Source organism: Salmo salar, chromosome 22, assembly GCF_965601325.2.
Source record: "Salmo salar chromosome 22, fSalSal1, whole genome shotgun sequence".
NCBI classification, from domain to species: domain Eukaryota; kingdom Metazoa; phylum Chordata; class Actinopteri; order Salmoniformes; family Salmonidae; genus Salmo; species Salmo salar.
This window is the reverse complement of record NC_138312.1, coordinates 57648343-57668143: the sequence shown is the minus strand read 5'-3', so window position 1 is coordinate 57668143 and position 19801 is coordinate 57648343. Positions and strand designations below refer to the sequence as shown.

Sequence of the window (19801 nt, the reverse complement as noted above, 5' to 3'; positions counted from 1 at the left end):
CATTCTGAAATAGTATTTTTGTCCCCCCCAGTTTGGTTATTGGAATGTGATACAAAATGAGGCAACGGTGCGCTTTACGACCATGCCGTGTTTATCCGACAGAAAGAGAAAAAAAAATGAAATTATGTCCCCCTCACTTCTAAAACCAAAGTTGCGCTCCTGGATTTAACGACAACTTACACTGCCATAAATACAAGGACAGAAAAGTAATGTTTTATGTAACATGATTTTGGACAAGTACGTCAAGACACCAACCATGAGAAAGGGTTAAACTCGTGAAGTTGATTGAATATTGCTTTGATCCCCCCCTTATATCTTAATGTAATGACATGACAAAATTTGGCAGATTATTATCAATGACTTGTCAACAGCTGTAACAAGTTGTCCAGTGTAGGAAATCCTCAATGGTATGCTAGTATATAGAAAGACCCCAGTCCTTAATGATTACAAGAATACCCATAACATGATTCAGCGACCATGTTATGAATAGTAGTACTCAGTGATGTATTGTGTTGGATTTGCCCCAAACATAATGCTTTCTATTCAGGAAAAAAAAAAAAAAAATGTATTTGATTTTTTTGTTTGTTGCAGTTTTACTTTAGTACAGGATGCATGTTATGAAATATGTTGTACTCAGTACTGGCTTCCTTCTTTTCACTCTGTCATTTAGGTTAGTATTGTGGAGTAACTACAATGTTGTTGATCTATCCTCAGTTTTTTCTTATCTCAGCCATTAAACTCTGTAACTGTTATAAAGACACCATTTGGCTTCATGGTGAAATCCCTGAGGCGTTTCCTTCCTCTCCGGCCAATGAGAGAGAAAGGACGACTGTATCTCTCTAGTGACTGGGTGTATTGATACACCATCCAAAGTGTAATTAATAACTTCACCATGCTCAAAGGGATATTCAATGTCTGTTATATATATATATTTTTTTTACCCATCTACCAATAGGTGCCCTTTGTTGCGAGGCATTGGAAAATCTCCCTGGTCTTTGTGGTTGAAATTGTGTTTGAAATTCACTACTTGACTGAGGGACCTTACAGATAATTGTATGTGTTGGAGTATGGAGATGAGGTAGTCATTCAAAAATCATGTGAAACACTATTATTGCAAATTAACTTAATTAGAGTTGCCATACTGTAATGAACTTCAGATCAAGCTAATATTTCACTTTATGAAGGACTGCCCCTAAAAACCAACTAATCGATATGAGTCAGAAACATTTATTCTAATGTCAAAATTGACTACAAATTTAACCTGAGTGCATCACAATGCGTTTGGGTTTTGGATGTCAACAATTCATGCCCCCTTTTGCCAAGCTCGACATGCAAATCGCTCCGCCGCCCACTCCACTTCCTTTCATTGAATGGGGCTTTGTTGTTTCATCGCCCCCAACACGTGCCAAAGGATCACTGCCGTTTGAGATTGAAAAGCCCTATATGGGTTGACCATGCCTTGGCTCTGGTTTGACAATGCATGCTTCCAGCAGGATGCACAGCCAACTATGGTTTGCATGCTCTGCCGAAAGTACCCTAGTACCCTACCATGCGGAATAGGTTGGTCCCTAATGATGGGGACTATAGCGGTAGCCAGACCATAGATAGCTGTTTATGTATCCGGTTGTAGTGCATTCGGAAAGTATTCAGACCCTTTCACTTTTTCTACATGTTGTTACGTTACAAACTGATTCTAAAATGGATAAAATTATTTGTTTTTTCTTAAATCAATCTACACACAATCCCCTCATTATGGTCTCTCCAGAGATGTTATATCATTCTATTTCACTTCACATATCATAATATCTGACATGAAATAGAAAGATGAATGCAGGGTTTAGATTGGTTCCACCATGCTAATCAGAACCACCATTGACGCTGTAATCAGTGCTCTGTGTGTGTGATTGTTTGTACCTTTGTTTGTTTGTCTTTGGGTGGCTTCTTTCAAAATCTTGTCTGTTACAGTATGTAAATACTTGACACTCATAGGCAAACGCGTCAAGCTCAAAATTGAACAATTTCATTGACTGAATTCAAAAAATCTGCATTGACCAGCTCCAGAAGCAGTCAGCTTTTCATTCTGTTGAGGATGAGTCAAACTTGACTGTTCACAAGTGTTTATTTTTTTCAACATTTGATTTACCAGATAGCTATACGTGAACAGGCACTTTTTCTTTCACATTTCACACAGATTAGCAAAATCAATCAATAAAAAGTACAAGCAGGGTACAGAAATGAAACAAACACTGACAAGAGGCAATTACACAGTCCATTATCAACTACATTATCAACGTTACGTAATCAATAAGAAACGGGATACCGTGTAATAATACATAAAACTGAAAGGCAGAAGAAGCACATCTAAGAACCAAATAATGTACAACACAATGCTAATACAATTTTTTTTTTTAAATAGCTGTATTATTGTGTAAATTGTTGATGCATTGTACATGACAGGGTGATTTCTCTGTCAATTCCAACTGTGACTACAGCTCATCTATAATCCCTTTATGATATGATCAGTCTGAGCACAACTCTCTCCCAAGGCATAGTACAGGCTACTTCACTGGATCTGTTCTGCAGCATAAATCAGACCTGGACCACAGGAGCGATGACTATACTAGATATAGACGTTATATTCAGCTAAGCCCTCCAAAATCTGATTGTATTTCTTTAGGAAAAGACACTGCCCATTGCCAGGTATTATAGTAGAGCATGGATTTGTTAAGGGAAGATTTGATCCCAACCCAGGAGTTATTTAACTTCTCCTTCCAGTCACTGAAGGACTAAGTCACATATAGGCGTGCGCAGGCCTTTCCGTCCTTTATGGAAAGAGCTGCAGACTGGCATCATAGTCATTATTATCAGCAGGATTCTCTCTGTTGGAATCATGAAACTCAGAACCTCTCCAGATCTCCTTCCCGACAGTGGATGAGTGTGATACTTTTATGAAGCCTGACCTAGAGGGTTGAGGGGTACTGAGGTGTTCCCAGAGTCTCTGCCAGCCAAGACACAGTCTAGCTCACTCCTACTGGGGTTCCCGAGTGGCACAAAGGTCTAAGGCACTGCATCTCAGTGCTAGAGGCATCACTACAGACGTTGGTTCGATTCCAGGCTGTATCACATCTGTCTGTGATTGGGAGTCCCATAGGGCAGCGCACAATTGTCCCAGCATTAGGGTTTGGCCGGGGTGGGGCTGTCATTATAAATAAGAATTTGTTCTTAACTGACTTGCCTAGTTAAATAAAAATAAATCAACTCTATCACCATCACTCTCCTTATCCTCTATGGGCTAGGCGGGACGAATTCGTCCCACCTACGTAACAGCCACTTGAAGCCTGTGGCGCGATTTTCAAAACCTTAAAAATCCTATTACTTCAATTTCTCAAACATATGACTATTTTACAGCTATTTAAAGACAAGACTCTCGTTAATCTAACCACACTGTCCGATTTCAAAAAGGCTTTACAACGAAAGAAAAACATTAGATTATGTCAGCAGAGTACCAAGCCAGAAATAATCAGACACCCATTTTTCAAGCTAGCATATAATGTCACAAAAACCCAGAAGACAGCTAAATGCAGTACTAACCTTTGATGATCTTCATCAGATGACAACCCTAGGACATTATGTTATACAATACATGCATGTTTTGTTCAATCAAGTTCATATTTATATCAAAAACCAGCTTTTTACATTAGCATGTGACGTTCAGAACTAGCATACCCCCCGCAAAATTCCGGAGGAATTCGCTAACATTTTACTAAATTACTCACGATAAACGTTCACAAAAAGCATAACAATTATTTTAAGAATTATAGATACAGACCTCCTCTATGCACTCGATATGTCCGATTTTAAAATAGCTTTTTGGTGAAAGCACATTTTGCAATATTCTAAGTACATAGCCCAGGCATCACGGGCTAGCTATTTAGACACCCGGCAAGTTTAGCACTCACCATAATCATATTTACTATTATAAAAGTTTGATTACCTTTTGTTGTCTTCGTCAGAATGCACTCCCAGGACTGCTACTTCAATAACAAATGTTGGTTTGGTCCAAAATAATCCATCGTTATATCCGAATAGCGGCGTTTTGTTCGTGCGTCCCAGACACTATCTGAAATGGTAAATCAGGGTCGTGCGCATGGCTCAATTCGTGACAAAAAAAATCTAAATATTCCATTACCGTACTTCGAAGCATGTCAACCGCTGTTTAAAATCCATTTTTATGCCATTTTTCTCGTAAAAAAGCGATAATATTCCGACCGGGAATGTCCATTTAGCTAAACTGAGGAAAGTAAACAAAGCTTTCGGTCGACGCGGGCACGAGCCTGAGTCTCACAGTACTGTAACCAGCCACTACCCAAAAGCGCTACTTTTTTTCAGTCAGAGCCTGCAAAGCCACGATTCCGATTTTTGCCGCCTTCTGAGACCCTATGGCAGCCGTAGGAAGTGTCACGGGACAGCTAAGATCCTCACTCTTCAATAAACAGAGACAAGAAGAACGACACCTTGTCAGACAGGCCACTTCCTGCCTGAAACCTTGTCAGGTTTTTGCCTGCCAAATGAGTTCTGTTATACTCACAGACACCATTCAAACAGTTTTAGAAACTTTAGGGTGTTTTCTATCCATATGTAATAAGTATATGCATATTCTAGTTACTGGGTAGGAGTGGTAACCAGATTAAATTGGGTACGTTTTTTATCCAGCCGTGCCAATACTGCCCCCTAGCCCTAACAGGTTATGAAGCACCACCATTACATCCTGGTCCAAAAGCCTCTTGGGGATCCAGATGATCCTGGCTTTAACTTCTTGCGTAGTTTTCAAATATGAAGTCGTCATTCTCCGTCCTGTCATTCAGAATTTAAATTACACAAATCCTTCGTGGTTTACCTGACTCCCCTGTAGCGTGTGGAGTACTGTACAATTGCCAGCAAAAGTGGCAGACCAGGTGTCCTCCAAGTTTTTGCAAGATGCTTCAGACTTTTTTCATGAATCATTTCTTTATATGGAGTTTCACCTCCGGTAAAGGTTGAGAGCATTTGAATTTCTCTTAGGAGGTGACATTCACACGGTATGTATAACTTGGATCACAGCTACTCCCTCCTGTACTCATCTGGGTGATAATGCTGTGTGATGTAGACCTCACTATGTGCTGATTGATATCTGACCCTGTTACTCTGTAGTCATCTGGGTGATAACGTGGTCTTCCTGTCTGGGTTGGCGCCCCCCCTTGGGTTGTGCCATGGCGGAGATCTTTGTGGGCTATACTCGGCCTTGTCTCAGGATGGTAAGTTGGTGGTTGGAGATATCCCTCCAGTGGTGTGGGGGCTGTGCTTTGGCAAAGTGGGTGGGGTTATATCCTGCCTGTTTGGCCCTGTCCGGGGGTTTCATCGGATGGTGCCACAGTGTCTCCTGACCCCTCCTGTCTCAGCCTCCAGTATTTAAGCTGCAGTAGTTTGTGTGTCAGGGGTGGCTAGGGTCAGTCTGTTACATCTGGAGTATTTCTCGTCTTATCCGGTGTCCTGTGTGAATTTAAATATGCTCTCTCTAATTCTCTCTTTCTCTCTTTCTTTCTTTCTCTCTCTCGGAGGACCTGAGCCCTAGGACCATGCCTCAGGACTACCTGGCATGATGACTCCTTGCTGTCCCCAGTCCACCTGGCCGTGCTGCTGCTCCAGTTTCAACTGTTCTGCCTGCGGCTATGGAACCCTGACCTGTTCACCGGACGTGCTACCTGTCCCAGACCTGCTGTCCCAGACCTGCTGGAACCCTTGACCTGTTCTCCGGACGTGCTACCTGTCCCAGACCTGCTGTTTTCAACTCTCTAGAGACAGCAGGAGCGGTAGAGATACTCTCAAAGATCGGCTATGAAAAAGCAAACTGACACTTACTCTTGAGTTGCTGACTTGTTGCACCCTCGACAACTACTATGATTATTATTATTTGACCATGCTGGTCATTTATGAACATTTGAACATCTTAGCCATGTGCTGTTATAATCTCCACCCGGCACAGCCAGAAGAGGACTGGCCACCCCTCATAGCCTGGTTCCTCTCTAGGTTTCTTCCTAGGTTTTGGCCTTTCTAGGGAGTTTTTCCTAGCCACCTAGCTTCTACACCTGCATTGCTTGTGTTTGGGGTTTTAGGCTGGGTTTCTGTACAGCACTTTGAGATATCAGCTGATGTAAGAAGGGCTATATAAATACATTTGATTTGATTTGATAATGCTGTGTGATGTAGACCTCACTATGTACTGATTGAACTCTGACCCTGTTACTCTGTAGTCATCTGGTTGATAATGCTGTGTGATGTAGACTTCTCTAAGTGCTGACTTAACTCTGACCCTGTTTCTCTGTCTGAACTCCTCGATGTCGCCATGAGGTGAAGAACATTCCAGTGACATCTTCAGGATGTAGCGTTATTGTGATTTCTATATCCTCCTGCAGAAATCCCTAGTGAGGAGTAACTTCCTATTTCAGGTGGCACACTTCCTAGTGAGGAGTAACTTCCTCTTTCAGTGGACAAATGATCTAGTGAGGAGTTCCTCTTTCAGGGGACACACTTCCTAGTGAGTAGTAACTTCCTCTTTCAGGGGGCACACTTCCTAGTGAGGAGTAACTTCCTCTTTCAGGGGGCACATTTCCTAGTGAAGAGTAACTTCCTCTTTCAGGGGACAAATGATCTAGTGAGGAGCAACTTCCTCTTTCAGGGGACAAATGATCTAGTGAGGAATAACTTCGTCTTTCAGGGGATAAATTGCTAGTGAGGAGTAACTTCCTCTTTCAGGGGACAAATTCGCTAGAGAGGAGTAACTTCCTCTTTCAGGGCAGAAATGATCTAGTGAGTAGTAACTTCTTCTTTCAGGGGACACATTTTCTAGTGAGTAGTAACTTCCTCTTCCAGTGAACAAATTCCCTAGTGAGTAGTAACTTCCAGTTCCAGGGGACACATTCCTTAGAGAGTAGTAACTTCTGCTTACACAGGACAAATTATCTAGTGAGTAGTAACTTCCCCATTCAGGGAACAAAATCTCTAGTGAGTGGTAACTTCCTCTTTCAGTGGACAAATTCCCTAGTGAGTAGTAACTTCAGCTTTCTGGCAACAGAAAAGGTAACAGAAGGGATCTTTCAGGGCAGTAATTTCCATATAAATGAATGCCATAGTCTCCCCTAGTTGGATCAAAATCAATTCTGATGTTGTCATTGTTTTCAATATTCATGTTGTTCGCTAGCCACTGGAGCAGCATCAGTTCATGTTGTGGAGTGGTGTGGTCAAACTCTGTCTTTGAGATCATTTATTGAGGTAATGGTTACAGTATATTGGCATTTGTAGTGCATAATGAGGCCAGAGACAGAAACAGGATGAAACAACCCAGGAAACCCTTTCCACTTATGGCCAACCTAAGTCAGAGCAATGATTGTGTCAATGTTTGTACCTTCAGAATTGTTTTAATTTTTTTTATCTGTACTGATATCTGTAATTTATTTCTAGTGGTTGGCAATACATTAAAAGTGTTCAGGAAATTAGTTAAACCACTAGATTTGAAAACGTTAGGTCTAAAAATGTCAGAAGATTTCTGACAACTTTGAATTTGGAGTGAACTGTCACTTTAATCTGACCTATGTCACAATATGTACCATAAGGTCTTCCAAAATAATATTTGGAAAGTTGTTAATTGATCGATACTAGTCCACCTGGCCGTGCTGCTCCTCCAGTTTCAACTGTTCTGCCTGCGGCTATGGAACCCTGACCTGTTCACCAGATGTGCTTGTTGCACCCTCGACAACTACTATGATTATTATTATTTGACCATGCTGGTCATTTATGAACATTTTAACATCTTGACCATGTTCTGTTATAATATCCACCCGGCACAGCCAGAAGAGGACTGGCCACCCCTCATAGCCTGGTTCCTCTCTAGGTTTCTTCCTAGGTTTTTGGCCTTTCTAGGGAGTTTTTTCCTAGGGAGTTTTTCCTAGCCACCGTGCTTCTTTCACATGCATTGCTTGTTGTTTGGGGTTTTAGGCTGGGTTTCTGTACAGCACTTTGAGATATCAGCTGATGTACGAAGGGCTATATAAATACATTTGATTTGATTTGATTTAGTATGATGCATTATGTCCTCATATCAAAATAAAAAAAAATTGTTACCAAACAAAATCTCACCTTCCTCACCTTCCAGCCTACCACCAGAATCAAATCTATACTGTGTTTGTCTCTCTCCTCTGTCTAAAATATGCCTCTGGTAGCCTACATGAACATAACCAGTAAACAGGGCAGACACAAGACAAGGGCCAGCAAAACTGAGTTTTAAAAAGGCTGATCTACAACATTACTGGGTGACTCATGTTTCAAAAGAAAGGGCAGAGAATGTTATCGGCAGGGTATGTCAGCGTTGAAGCCTACAGCACATACCAGGTGCGGACACACCCCCTGGCCTGCGTACCTTTGAAGTTCAGATGGGCTGGAATGGAGGAACACAGGTTTGTGTCATCAAGGATGTGAGGCCCATTGTTAACCTTAGTAACGACCATGAAGGGTAAAGAAAGCTTCATAAAGTTGGAAAACCCATTCACTTACACATGCTTTTCTTGAAATGAAGTTGTTATATTTTTAGGTTTAAAACGTATTCATGAAATCCTGTGTGTGTGTTCGTGTATGTGTACAGTATATTTGACAGTTCACAAAGGGTTCCATCCTTCATAATACATTACAATAATATGAAAACTGACTGGCTATGGACATTAGTCAAAAATCAGTGTGACCGGCTAGCATTATCTCACCCTTGCACTCAGACCATCTTCTAAGTGCTCAAGACGGCACAATATTACTTGATTTTCACAGCTTTTTTTTGTGTTTTCACTTCAATTTCCTCAATAGTTTATTGAGGACAGATTAAAAAATAAATAAATGTACACTCTGCACAGATTACCAATTCAAATCAATCAATAAAAAGGACAAGCAGGGTGCAGAAATTATAAACAAAAATGGACGGAGGCAATTTGTAACTTTCGTCGTATGGAGTGGACCAAACTGTAGCCGGTATATTGAACATCTTCTTTTATTCGAAGGAAAATAAAACACTTAAACAAAACAAACAACGAAAACAGTCCTGTAAGGTGCACAGACTAAAGAGGAATCAACCACCCACAAACACAAGAGAAAATTAACCCACTTAAATATGGTCTCCAATTAGAGGCAACGACAACCAGCTGCCTCTAATTGAAAGTCGTTCCAAAATCCCAACATAGAAATAGAAAAACCAGATAAACACATAGAAATAGAAAATATAGAACATACACCAAAAACCCCGAAACACACAAAACAAACACCCCCTGCCACGCCCTGACCAAACTACAATAACAAACAACCCCTTTTACTGGTCAGGACGTGACACAATTACACAATTAGATAACAATGAAAATATCAATGCCATATGTAATCAATATGAAACAGGATACAGAGTCCCATACATAATAATCCATCAATAATAAGCAGAGGAAGGGCATGTAAGAACCCGTCTAAACACAATGGACAAAAGCACAGACCGGTAAAAAGTTGTGTGCTTCAAATTGCTGATGTATGTACCTCCCAGGGTGGAGTGCGTGCCTTTTCACCCCCATATTTCTCCAGCATGAATCGGGCCTGGACCCCAGGAGACATGTGCATACTAGACCTGTAAACATAGACGTCATACTCAGGTATATCTTTCCAATCTGAGCGGCTTTCCTCAGAGAACTTCACAGCCCATTGCCATTGGTAGGTATTATATTCATTGGTGTTGTTTTTTTCTGAAGAGTAGAACCCAACCCAGGAGTTTTTAAACTTCTCCTTCCAGTCAGTGAAGGACTTCCTAACATACAGGCGAGCACAGGCCTTTCCGTCCTTTACGAAGAGCTGCAGACTAGCGTTAGGCTTATAGCCACTTATATCAACAGGAATCTCTCTGTTGGCATCATGAAACTCAGGACTCCTATGTATTTCCTCCCCAGATGTGTTGTAACTCCCGCATAATACAAAAAACCACATTGATTTGTGTGGATAAAGCCTGGCCTGGAGACCAGGGTTGAGGGGTACTGAGGTGTCATAGCACCCAGAGGTACCGTCTATGACTGAGGAAAAGTCTAGCATGTCCGCACTGTCATTGTTCTTATGAAGCGCCCAAATCACACCCTTGTCCAAAAGCCTCCTGGGGATACCACTGAAGATGATCCTTGCATCTCCTCTATTTGTGGTTTTCACCTCAAGCTTTATCGATTTATTTTCATCCTCCTGCATGCGATGCTGGCTTTCCATGGTAAACAATACTTGCTGAATAAATGAGACCTTGGGACGTGTCAAGTACAATGCAATTGCCAAAAGAAGTGCCAGCCCTGGTGTGTGTCCCCAGATGTTCTCCACACTGTTGTCGTTGATCTCTACATTGTGTATACGTTGAATTACATCTCGTGTAATGGTTGGGAGAACTTGGATTTGTGTTAAGAGGCTGAAACTGACAGGGTATGTATTGTCTGGATCATAGGCACTTCCTCTGTTTTCATTTGGTGGGTAATGCTGTGTGATGTAGACCTCATCTACTATGAACTGATTGGATCCTTCCTCCCTAACTCTGATAATGACTCTGTCCCTGTTTCTCTCAGGTATCCATGAGTTGTAGAAGCTTTGAGTGACATAATCAGGAAGTGCCGTGGCGCCATTGTAGTTGTAATTTCTATCAATGTTCCCTAATGAGTAGTAACTTCCACTTTCAGAGGGCAGACAAGGTAATGGGCGGGGTCTGTCAGCGTTTCCATAGAAATGAAAGCCACAGTCTCCCCTAGTTGGGTTGAAATTGAGTCTCATGTTGCCGTTGTTGTCAGTGTGAATGTTGTTGGCTAGCCAGTGGAGCAGCATCAGGCCGTGTCGAGGAGAAGTGTGGCCAAACTCTATGCCCCTGAGGTCATTTATTGAAATAAGTGTTTGTTTGATAGTGGATACTGAAGCCAGAGACATAAACAGGATGAAACAACCCAGGAAGGCCTTTCCACCCATCATCAACCTAAGACAAAGAGAAAGACAAACATTTGCATCTCTAGTAAAAATATATATTTTTAAAGACAACTGGACACATTCATTCAGAAATAGATTCACATTTCTAATGGTTGGCAATAAGTTCAACGTTTTCAGCATCCAAAAAAGGAAATAGTGCCGTGAACAGCAATGAGAGGGGTTCACAGGATGACAGAAAAGACAAAAGATCAGTTGGATAACAAAGCAAGCACTCTATCATGTAGGAATTATCTTCCTTTACATGCAATCAGTGAAAGCATCACCATGTTTATCTCTCAATACCACAAGGATGATGCAAGTGAAGTGTAGTCTAGTGCTGTAGGTTGGTTCTCTTTGAATGCAGTAGGTAATCATTGTTAAAGTCATTACTTAATGGTTTGAGTTCATACATAAATATAAATATGCATAAATATATACATTTAGCTTCTCAACAATATATATATATATTCACTGACTGCACAAGAGGCAGGCCTTCCGGTTTCTCATTTTCCTGAATAAAAATCATTATGTTCAGACCACATAATAGGGCAACAATGTGTGATTATGTGATAATAAAGATATTCTAATCATAATATTTCACACTGTCTGCATAATTTAAATCTAACATTCATTTGCATGAGACAAAGTCCACTAAAAGTTCTAGAGCTGCACAATGGAGAGCATCTTGACTGGCTGCATCATCGCTTGGTATGGGAAACGCACCGCTCTTGACCACAAAGCGCTACAGACGGTGGTGAGGACAGCCCAGTACATCACCAGGGTCGAGCTCCCTGCCATCCAGGACCACTATATCAGGCGGTGTCAGAGGAAAGCCTGAAAAATTGCCAAAGACTCCAGCCAACCAAGTCATAGACCCTACGCTCTTCTCAATTTACATCAATAACATAGCTCAGGAAGGAAGTTCTCTCATCCATTTACATGCAGATGATACAGTCTTATACTCAGCTGGCCCGTACCCGGATTTTGTGTTAAATGCTCTACAACAAAGCTTGCTTAGTGTCCAAAAAAGCTTTCTCTACCCTGAACCTTGTTCGGAACACTTCCAAAACAAAGGTAATGTGGTTTGGTAAGAAGAATGCCCCTCTCCCCACCGGTGTGATTACTACCTCTGAGGGTTTATAGCTGGGTTTCCCTTTGTAATCCATAATAGTTTGCAAGCCCTGCCACATCCGATGAGCATCAGAGCCGGTGTAGTAGGATTTAATCTTTGTCCTGTATTGATGCTTTGCCTGTTTGATGGTTCGTCTGAGTGCATAGCGAGATTTCTTATAAGCGTCCGGATTAGTGTCCCTCTCCTTGAAAGCGGCAGCTCTAACCTTTAGCTCGGTGTGGATGTTGCCTGTAATCCATGGTTTCTGGTTGGGACATGAACGTACTCACTCTGGGGACGATGTCATCGATGCACTTATTGATGAAGCCGATGAAGCATCCGCGTCATCTGACCACTTCCATTTTGAGCGAGTCACTGGTACTTCCTGCTTTAGATTTTGTTTGTAAGCAGGAATCAGAAGGATGGAATTATGGTCAGATTTGCCAAATGGAGGGCAAGTGAGCTTTGTATGCATCTCTGTGTGTGGAGTAAAGGTGGTCTAGGGTTTTTTTTCCCTCTGGTTGCACATGTGACATGCTGGTAGAAATGAGGTAAAACAGATTTATGTTTGCCTGCATTATATTCCCCGGCTACTACGACATCACACCTGGCCAGACCCACCTGCTCACACCCTCATCTCCAGTGCCGTATCACTCTCCGCCACCTTGCCTCAAACTTCACCATTTTGTTTCTCTCCGTCGCCCACGCACTTTCAGCATTTAGATAATAAGCATCTGACCATTGCATTGTACATTTAGCTTTTCAACAATAACTTGTTTGAAGGAATCTTTTGTGTTATGTGACGTTGTGGTGAAAATCCACCTATCTCAGGAAAGATGGTTGGTGAACACTGCCCCTACACACACTACACATGTAGGTTAAAATAGTCATACAGTCAATCACAGATGGACTCATAGCCCATACACTTAATCTCACAGTAAAATGCTGAAAGATTGGTCCATGCATTTGTTTAATCTAGACTCTGTTATTAAAAGCCTACAACTTGTCCAAAACACTGCAGCTGGGATTTTAACCAACACTAGAATCCCTCCAGTTGTATCTGCACTAGGATGGTTGCCTGCGAACTATCAGTCTGATTTTTAAGATCTTACACTTAACTTTTAAAGTACTGCATGACCTTGCCCCCTCTTATCTGATAGACATGCTTGTTCCATCGAACCCAGTAAGGGTGCTCCACTCCCAAGGAGCTGGTCTGTCTGCCAGTGTCGGTCGGTGACGTTAATGATGATGGAGGACACTCTGTTTTTCATGAGAATGGCCTTAATTATATTACAGCATATTGGACGACTGTCATTCATATTCCATTCACCCAGTTTAATGTAACATTGATAGGTTTAGGCTACTACAGTCTTGGCTAAAAGTTTTGAGAATGACACAAATATTAATTTTCACAACGTTTGCTGCTTCAGTGTCTTTAGATATTTTTGTCAGATGTTACTATGGAATACTGAAGTATAATTACAAGCATTTCATAAGTGTCAAAGTTTTTTATTGACAATTACATAAAGTTGATTCAAAGACTCAATATTTCCAGTGTTGACCCTTCTTTTGCAAGACCTCTGCAATCCGCCCTAGCATGCTGTCAATTAACTTCTGGGCCACATCCTGACTGATGGCAGGCCATTCTTGCATAATCAATGCTTGGAGTTTGTCAGAATTTGTGGGTTTTTGTTTGTCCACCCGCCTCTTGAGGATTGACCACAAGTTCTCAATGGAATTGATGTCTGGGGAGTTTCCTGGCCATGGACCCAAAATGTCGATGTTTTGTTCCCCGAGCCACTTAGTTATCACTTTTTCCTTATGACAAGGTGCTCCATCATGCTGGAAAAGGCATTGTTTGTCACCAAGCTGTTCCTGGATGGTTGGAAGAAGTTGCTCTCGGAGGATGTGTTGGTACCATTCTTTATTCATGGCTGTGTTCATAGGCAAAATTGTGAGTGAGCCCACTCCCTTGGCTGAGAAGCAAACCCACACATGAATGGTGTAACAACTGTCTTCAAAAATGGACCAAGGCGCAGCGGGAATGTGGATACTCATAGTTTTTAATAAACACAAGTAAAGCATCCACAGGGAAAACAATAAACAACACACCTGCCTTCAATTGGGAGTACAATCACCCACACAACATTTAACACACACAAACCCCCTGCCACATCCTGACCAAAACTAACACAATTACGCCCTCTGCTGGTCAGGACGTGACAGTACCCCCCCCCCCCCCCCTCAAGGTGCAGACCCCGGAATGCACCTAAAAGAAAAAACAAACCCCCAAACAACAAAAAATATCCCCCTAAACAATAAGGGAGGGAAGGGAGGGTGGCTGCCGTCAACGACGGCACTGTGCTACACCCTCCCTCCCCAACCCACCTATCCTGGAGGTGGCTCAGGTGCAGGACGTGGACCTCGCTCCACCTTCGGCGTCGCCCACTTCGGTGGCGCCGATAGCTGCGCCGGGCAGACGGGCCACTCGGGCTGACCCTGGCAGACGGACCACTCTGGCTGGGCCGGAAGACGGACCACTCTGGCTGGGCCGGAGGACAGGCGGGCCACTCGGGCTGGGCCGGAGGACAGGAGGGCCACTCTGGGAGCTCCGGGCAGTCGGGCCACTCTGGCAGACCCGGGCAGTCGGGCCACTCTGGCAGACCCGGGCAGTCGGGCCACTCTGGCAGACCCGGGCAGTCGGGCCACTCTGGCAGCTCCGGGCAGTCGGGCCACTCTGGCAGACCCGGGCAGTCGGGCCACTCTGGCAGACCCGGGCAGTCGGGCCACTCTGGCAGACCCGGGCAGTCGGGCCACTCTGGCTGACCTGGGCAGTCGGGCCACTCTGGCAGCTCCGGGCAGTCGGGCCACTCTGGCAGCTCCGGGCAGTCGGGCCACTCTGGCAGCTCCGGGCAGTCGGGCCACTCTGGCAGCTCCGGGCAGTCGGGCCACTCTGGCAGCTCCGGGCAGTCGGACCAATCTGGCAGCTCCGGGCAGTCGGGCCACTCTGGCAGCTCCTGACTAGCGGGAGGCTCTGGCAGCTCCTGACTAACGGGCGCCTCTGGCAGCTCCTGACTGGCGGGCAGCTCTGGCAGCTCCTGACTGGCGGGCAGCTCTGGCGACTCATGACTGGCGGGCAGCTCTGGCGACTCATGACTGGCGGGCAGCTCTGGCGACTCTTGACTGGCGGGCAGCTCTGGTGACTTTTGACTGGCGGGCAGCTCTGGTGACTCTTGACTGGCGGGCAGCTCTGGCGACTCTTGACTGGCGGGCAGCTCTGGCGACTCTTGACTGGCAGGCAGCTCTGGCGACTCTTGACTGGCGAGGCTGGGCTGACGCACTAGACGCCTGATGCGTGGGGCTGATACTGGACGTGCCAGCCTGGAGACACGAACCTCCATGCTAGTGCGTATAGCTGGCCTGGGGCTCCCTTCTCGCCCCGTCAAACAGCCCTTGTGCCCCCCCCCAAAAAAATATTGGGGCTGCCTTTCGGGTTCCCTTAGCTCCCTTAACTTGTCCTCCCAGGTCCATCCTTCCTCCTCGTTCGTCCGCTGCTTGGTCCTTTGGTGGTGGGTAGTTCTGTCACAGTTGTCGTACTGGAGAGAAGACCAAGGCGCAGCGGGAATGTGGATACTCATAGTTTTTAATAAACACAAGTAAAGTATCCACAGGGAAAACAATAAACGGTACTCACGAAGACAGGAACAGTTTTGCAGGCACACAACACACAGTGCAAAAACAACTACCCACAACCCCAAAGAAAAACACACACTACAATATAGGACTCCCAATCAAAGGCAACTCAACTCACCTGCCTTCAATTGGGAGTCCAATCACCCACACAACATTTAACACATACAAACCCCCTGCCACATCCTGACCAAAACTAACACAATTACGCCCTCTGCTGGTCAGGACGTGACAAATGGTCTCAGGATGCTTTACTGTTGGCATGACACAAGACTGATGGTAGCGCTCACCTTGTCTTCTCCGGACAAGCTTTTTTCTGGATGCCCCAAACAATCGGAAAGGGGATTCATCAGAGAAAATGACTTTACCCCAGTCCTCAGCAGTCCAATCCCTGTACCTTTTGCAGAATATCTGTCTGTCCCTGATGTTTTTCCTGGAGAGAAGTGGCTTCTTTTGCTACCCTTCTTGACACCAGGCCATCCTCCAAAGGTCTTTGCCTCACTGTGCATGCAGATGCACTCACACCTGCCTTGTGCCATTCCTGAGCAAGCTCTGTACTGATGGTGCCCCGATCTCGCAGCTGAATCAACTTTAGGAGATGGTCCTGGCGCTTGCTGTACTTTTTTGGGCACCCTGAAGCCTTCTTCACAACAATTGAACCGCTCTCCTTGAAGTTCTTGATGATCCGATAAGTGGTTGATTTAGGTGCAATCTTACTGGCAGCAATATCCTTGCCTGTGAAGCCCTTTCTGTGCAAAGCAATGATGACGGCACTTGTTTCCTTGCAGGTAACCATGGTTGACAGAGGAAGAAAAATGATTCCAAGCACCACCCTCCTGTTGAAGCCTCCAGTCTGTCATTCAAACTCAGTCAGCATGACAGAGTGATCTCCAGCCTTGTCCTCGTCAACACTCACACCTGTGTTAACGAGAGAATCACTGACATGATGTCAGCTGGTCCTTTTGTGACAGGGCTGAAATGTTTTTGGGGGATTCAGTTCATTTGCATGGCAACGAGGGACTTTGCAATGAATTGCAATTCATCTGATCACTCTTCATAACATTCTGGAGTATATGCAAATTGCCATCATACAAACTGAGGCAGCAGACTGTGAAAATTTATATTTGTGTAATTTTCAAAACTTTTGGCCACAACTGTACATGATACTCACATTTTCCCTTTACCCATCATGAGGTTGCTACAACCTAGCCTATGAATGAAAGTTTACAATATAGGTGCAAACCGGTTGAGAGAAATATTTGAATTGACAGACAGTGACACATGGACAGACAGTGACACATTCAATGCTGCCTTGCTCACTCTTGCCTGCATCTAGCCAATCTACGGTGTAATAATTAGTCCAACAGTTGCAAACGAGAGTTTCAATTGGACAAATTCAGGTATGTTTTTCCCCGTTTTGTTCCGTTTGCTTCTGTTTAAGCAACATGTTCAACAGAATCGGCAGAATGAATACACCCCTGATCACGCGCAAACACAGGTCACTTTCATCGCTGTATTCCTTCTCACATCTATGTGCTCTCCTTCTCTCACCTTTTCTCTTCCTTTGTGGACATCAATGCACAACACATCAGATGTATGTGACCAGGCGACCAAGCCAAGCCAAACCATATCATAACCACTACACACAGCCTATATCGTTGTCACCATATTAGCTAAAGTAACGTCATAATCAACATTGCTAAGAGAAACCATAGGTAGCAGTTTAGCACTTACACCGGTGGGCCACAATGGCAATAAATTAGTAAAACCAAAAGCTTAATTTGACTTGGAAGAGTTCCAGTGTTGTGTTGGATAGGCATAGCCTGCTAGCTAACATGGCACCCCTCTGTTTGAGCGGGGTGTTTGAGTAGGATAAACTAGCTAGCTGCATTTTCTAGCTAAGTAAGTGAAACTAAAAGTGAAAAAAACTACAAAATCTCCCTCTCTCTCTTGATACTCCTTCATTTTTGAAGAAATTAATTTGTTCAAAACTGTTCAACAATTGTTTTTCTCTCTCTTTGAGTCAACTTCTCACCACATTTTATGCACTGCAGTGCTAGCTAGCTGTAGCATAAAGTACTAGATTCATTCTCTGATCCTTTGATTACAGTGGCTTGCGAAAGTTTTCACCCCCTTGGCATTTTTCCTATTTTGTTGCCTTACAACCTGGAATTAAAATTGCTTTTTTAGGGTGTATAGCCTACCACTTTGAAGATGCAACATATATCTTTTCTTTAAATTGAGCATGCATAACTATTCACCCCCCTAAAGTCAATACTTTGTAGAGCCACCTTTTGCAGCAATTACAGCTGCAAGTCTCTTGGGGTATGTCTCTATAAGCTTGGCACATTTAGCAACTGGGATTTTTGCCCAAGCCTGAAACTGCTCCAGCTCCTTCAAGTTGGATGGGTTCCGCTGGTGTACAGCAATCTTTAAGTCATACCACAGATTCTCAATTGGATTGAGGTCTGGGCTTTGACTAGGCCATTCCAAGAAATCTCAATGTTTCCCCTTAAACCACTCGAGCGTTGCTTTAGCAGTATGCTTAGGGTCATTGTCCTGCTGGAAGGTGAACCTCTGTCCCAGTCTCAAATCTCTGGAAGACGGAAGCGGTTTCCCTCAAGAATTTCCCTGTATTTAGCACCATCCATCATTCCTTCAATTCTGGCCAGTTTCCCAGGCCCTGCCGATGCAAAACATCCCCACAGCATGATGCTGCCACCACCATACTTAACTGTGGGGATGGTGTTCTCAGGGTGATGAGAGGTGTTGGGTTTTCGCCAGACATAACGTTTTCCTTGATGGCCAAAAAGCTACATTTTAGTCTCATCCTACCAGAGTACCTTCTTCCATATGTTTGGGGAGTCTCCAACATGCCTTTTGGCGAACACCAAACGTTTGCCTATTTTTTTCTTTGAGCAATGGTTTTTATCTGGCCACTCTTCTGTAAAGCCCAGCTCTGTGGAGTGTAGGGCTTAAAGTGGTCCTATGGACAGATACTCCAATCTCCACTGTGGAGCTTTGCAGCTCCTACAGGGTTATCTTTGGTCTCTTTGTTGCCTCTCTGATTAATGCCCTCCTCCTTGGTCCATGAGGTTTGTGGGCAGCACTCTCTTGGCAGGTTTGTTGTGGTGCCATATTCTTTCCATTTTTTAATAATGGATTTAATGGTGATCTGTGGGATGTTCAAAGTTTCAGATATTTTTTTATAACCCAACCCTGATCTGTACTTTTGCACAACTTTGTCCCTGGCGTGTTTGGAGAGCACCTTGGTCTTCATGGTGCCGCTTGCTTGGTGATGCCCCTTGCTTGGTGATGCCCCTTGCTTAGTGGTGTTGCATACTCTGGGGGCCTTTCAGAACAGGTGTATATATACTGAGATCATGTGACAGATCATGTGACACTTAGATTGCACACAGGTGGACTTTATTTAACTAATTATTTGACTTCTGAAGGTAATTGGTTGCACCAGATCTTATTTTTAGTTACCCCACAAAAAAATCTCACCTTCTTGTGCAGGCTACCAACAGATTGTAGTCTTGACTGTGTTTGTCTCGCTCCTCTGTCAACAGAACCAAAGATTGGAACAGGCTAAAATATGCTTCTGGTAGCCTACATACAGGTAAATAGTGCAGATAGAAGCCAGCAAAACTGAGTTTTAAAAAGGCTGATCTACAACGCCACTGGGTGACTCATGTTTCATCAGAAATGAAACTTATCCCTAATGAGTGCCCATTTTCAGAGGGCAGACAGCGTTTGCACAGAAATGAAAGCTATGCTTCTTGTAAACACATACCAGGCACTGGTGGAAAAAGTACCCAATTGTCATACTTGAGTAAAAGTAAAGATACCTTAATGGAAAATAACTTAAGTAAAAGTGAAAGTCACCCAGTAAAATACTACTTGAGTAAAAGTATAAAAGTATTTGGTTTCATGTGTACTTAAGTATCAAAAGTAAAAGCATAC

General features: G+C 43.6%; 1 protein-coding gene across 1 annotated transcript; it reads right to left on the bottom strand.

Moving 5' to 3' along the window:
• Positions 1-9051: 9051 nt before the first annotated feature.
• LOC106583755 (uncharacterized) lies at positions 9052-19530 on the bottom strand. The gene is made up of 2 exons (XM_014168314.3): positions 19343-19530; positions 9052-11044 (listed from the first exon to the last, which is right to left on the bottom strand). The coding sequence occupies exon 2, from the start codon at positions 11038-11040 to the stop codon at positions 9574-9576; it is 1467 nt and encodes a 488-aa protein (XP_014023789.2). The 5' UTR covers positions 11041-11044; positions 19343-19530; the 3' UTR covers positions 9052-9573.
• Positions 19531-19801: the final 271 nt, after the last annotated feature.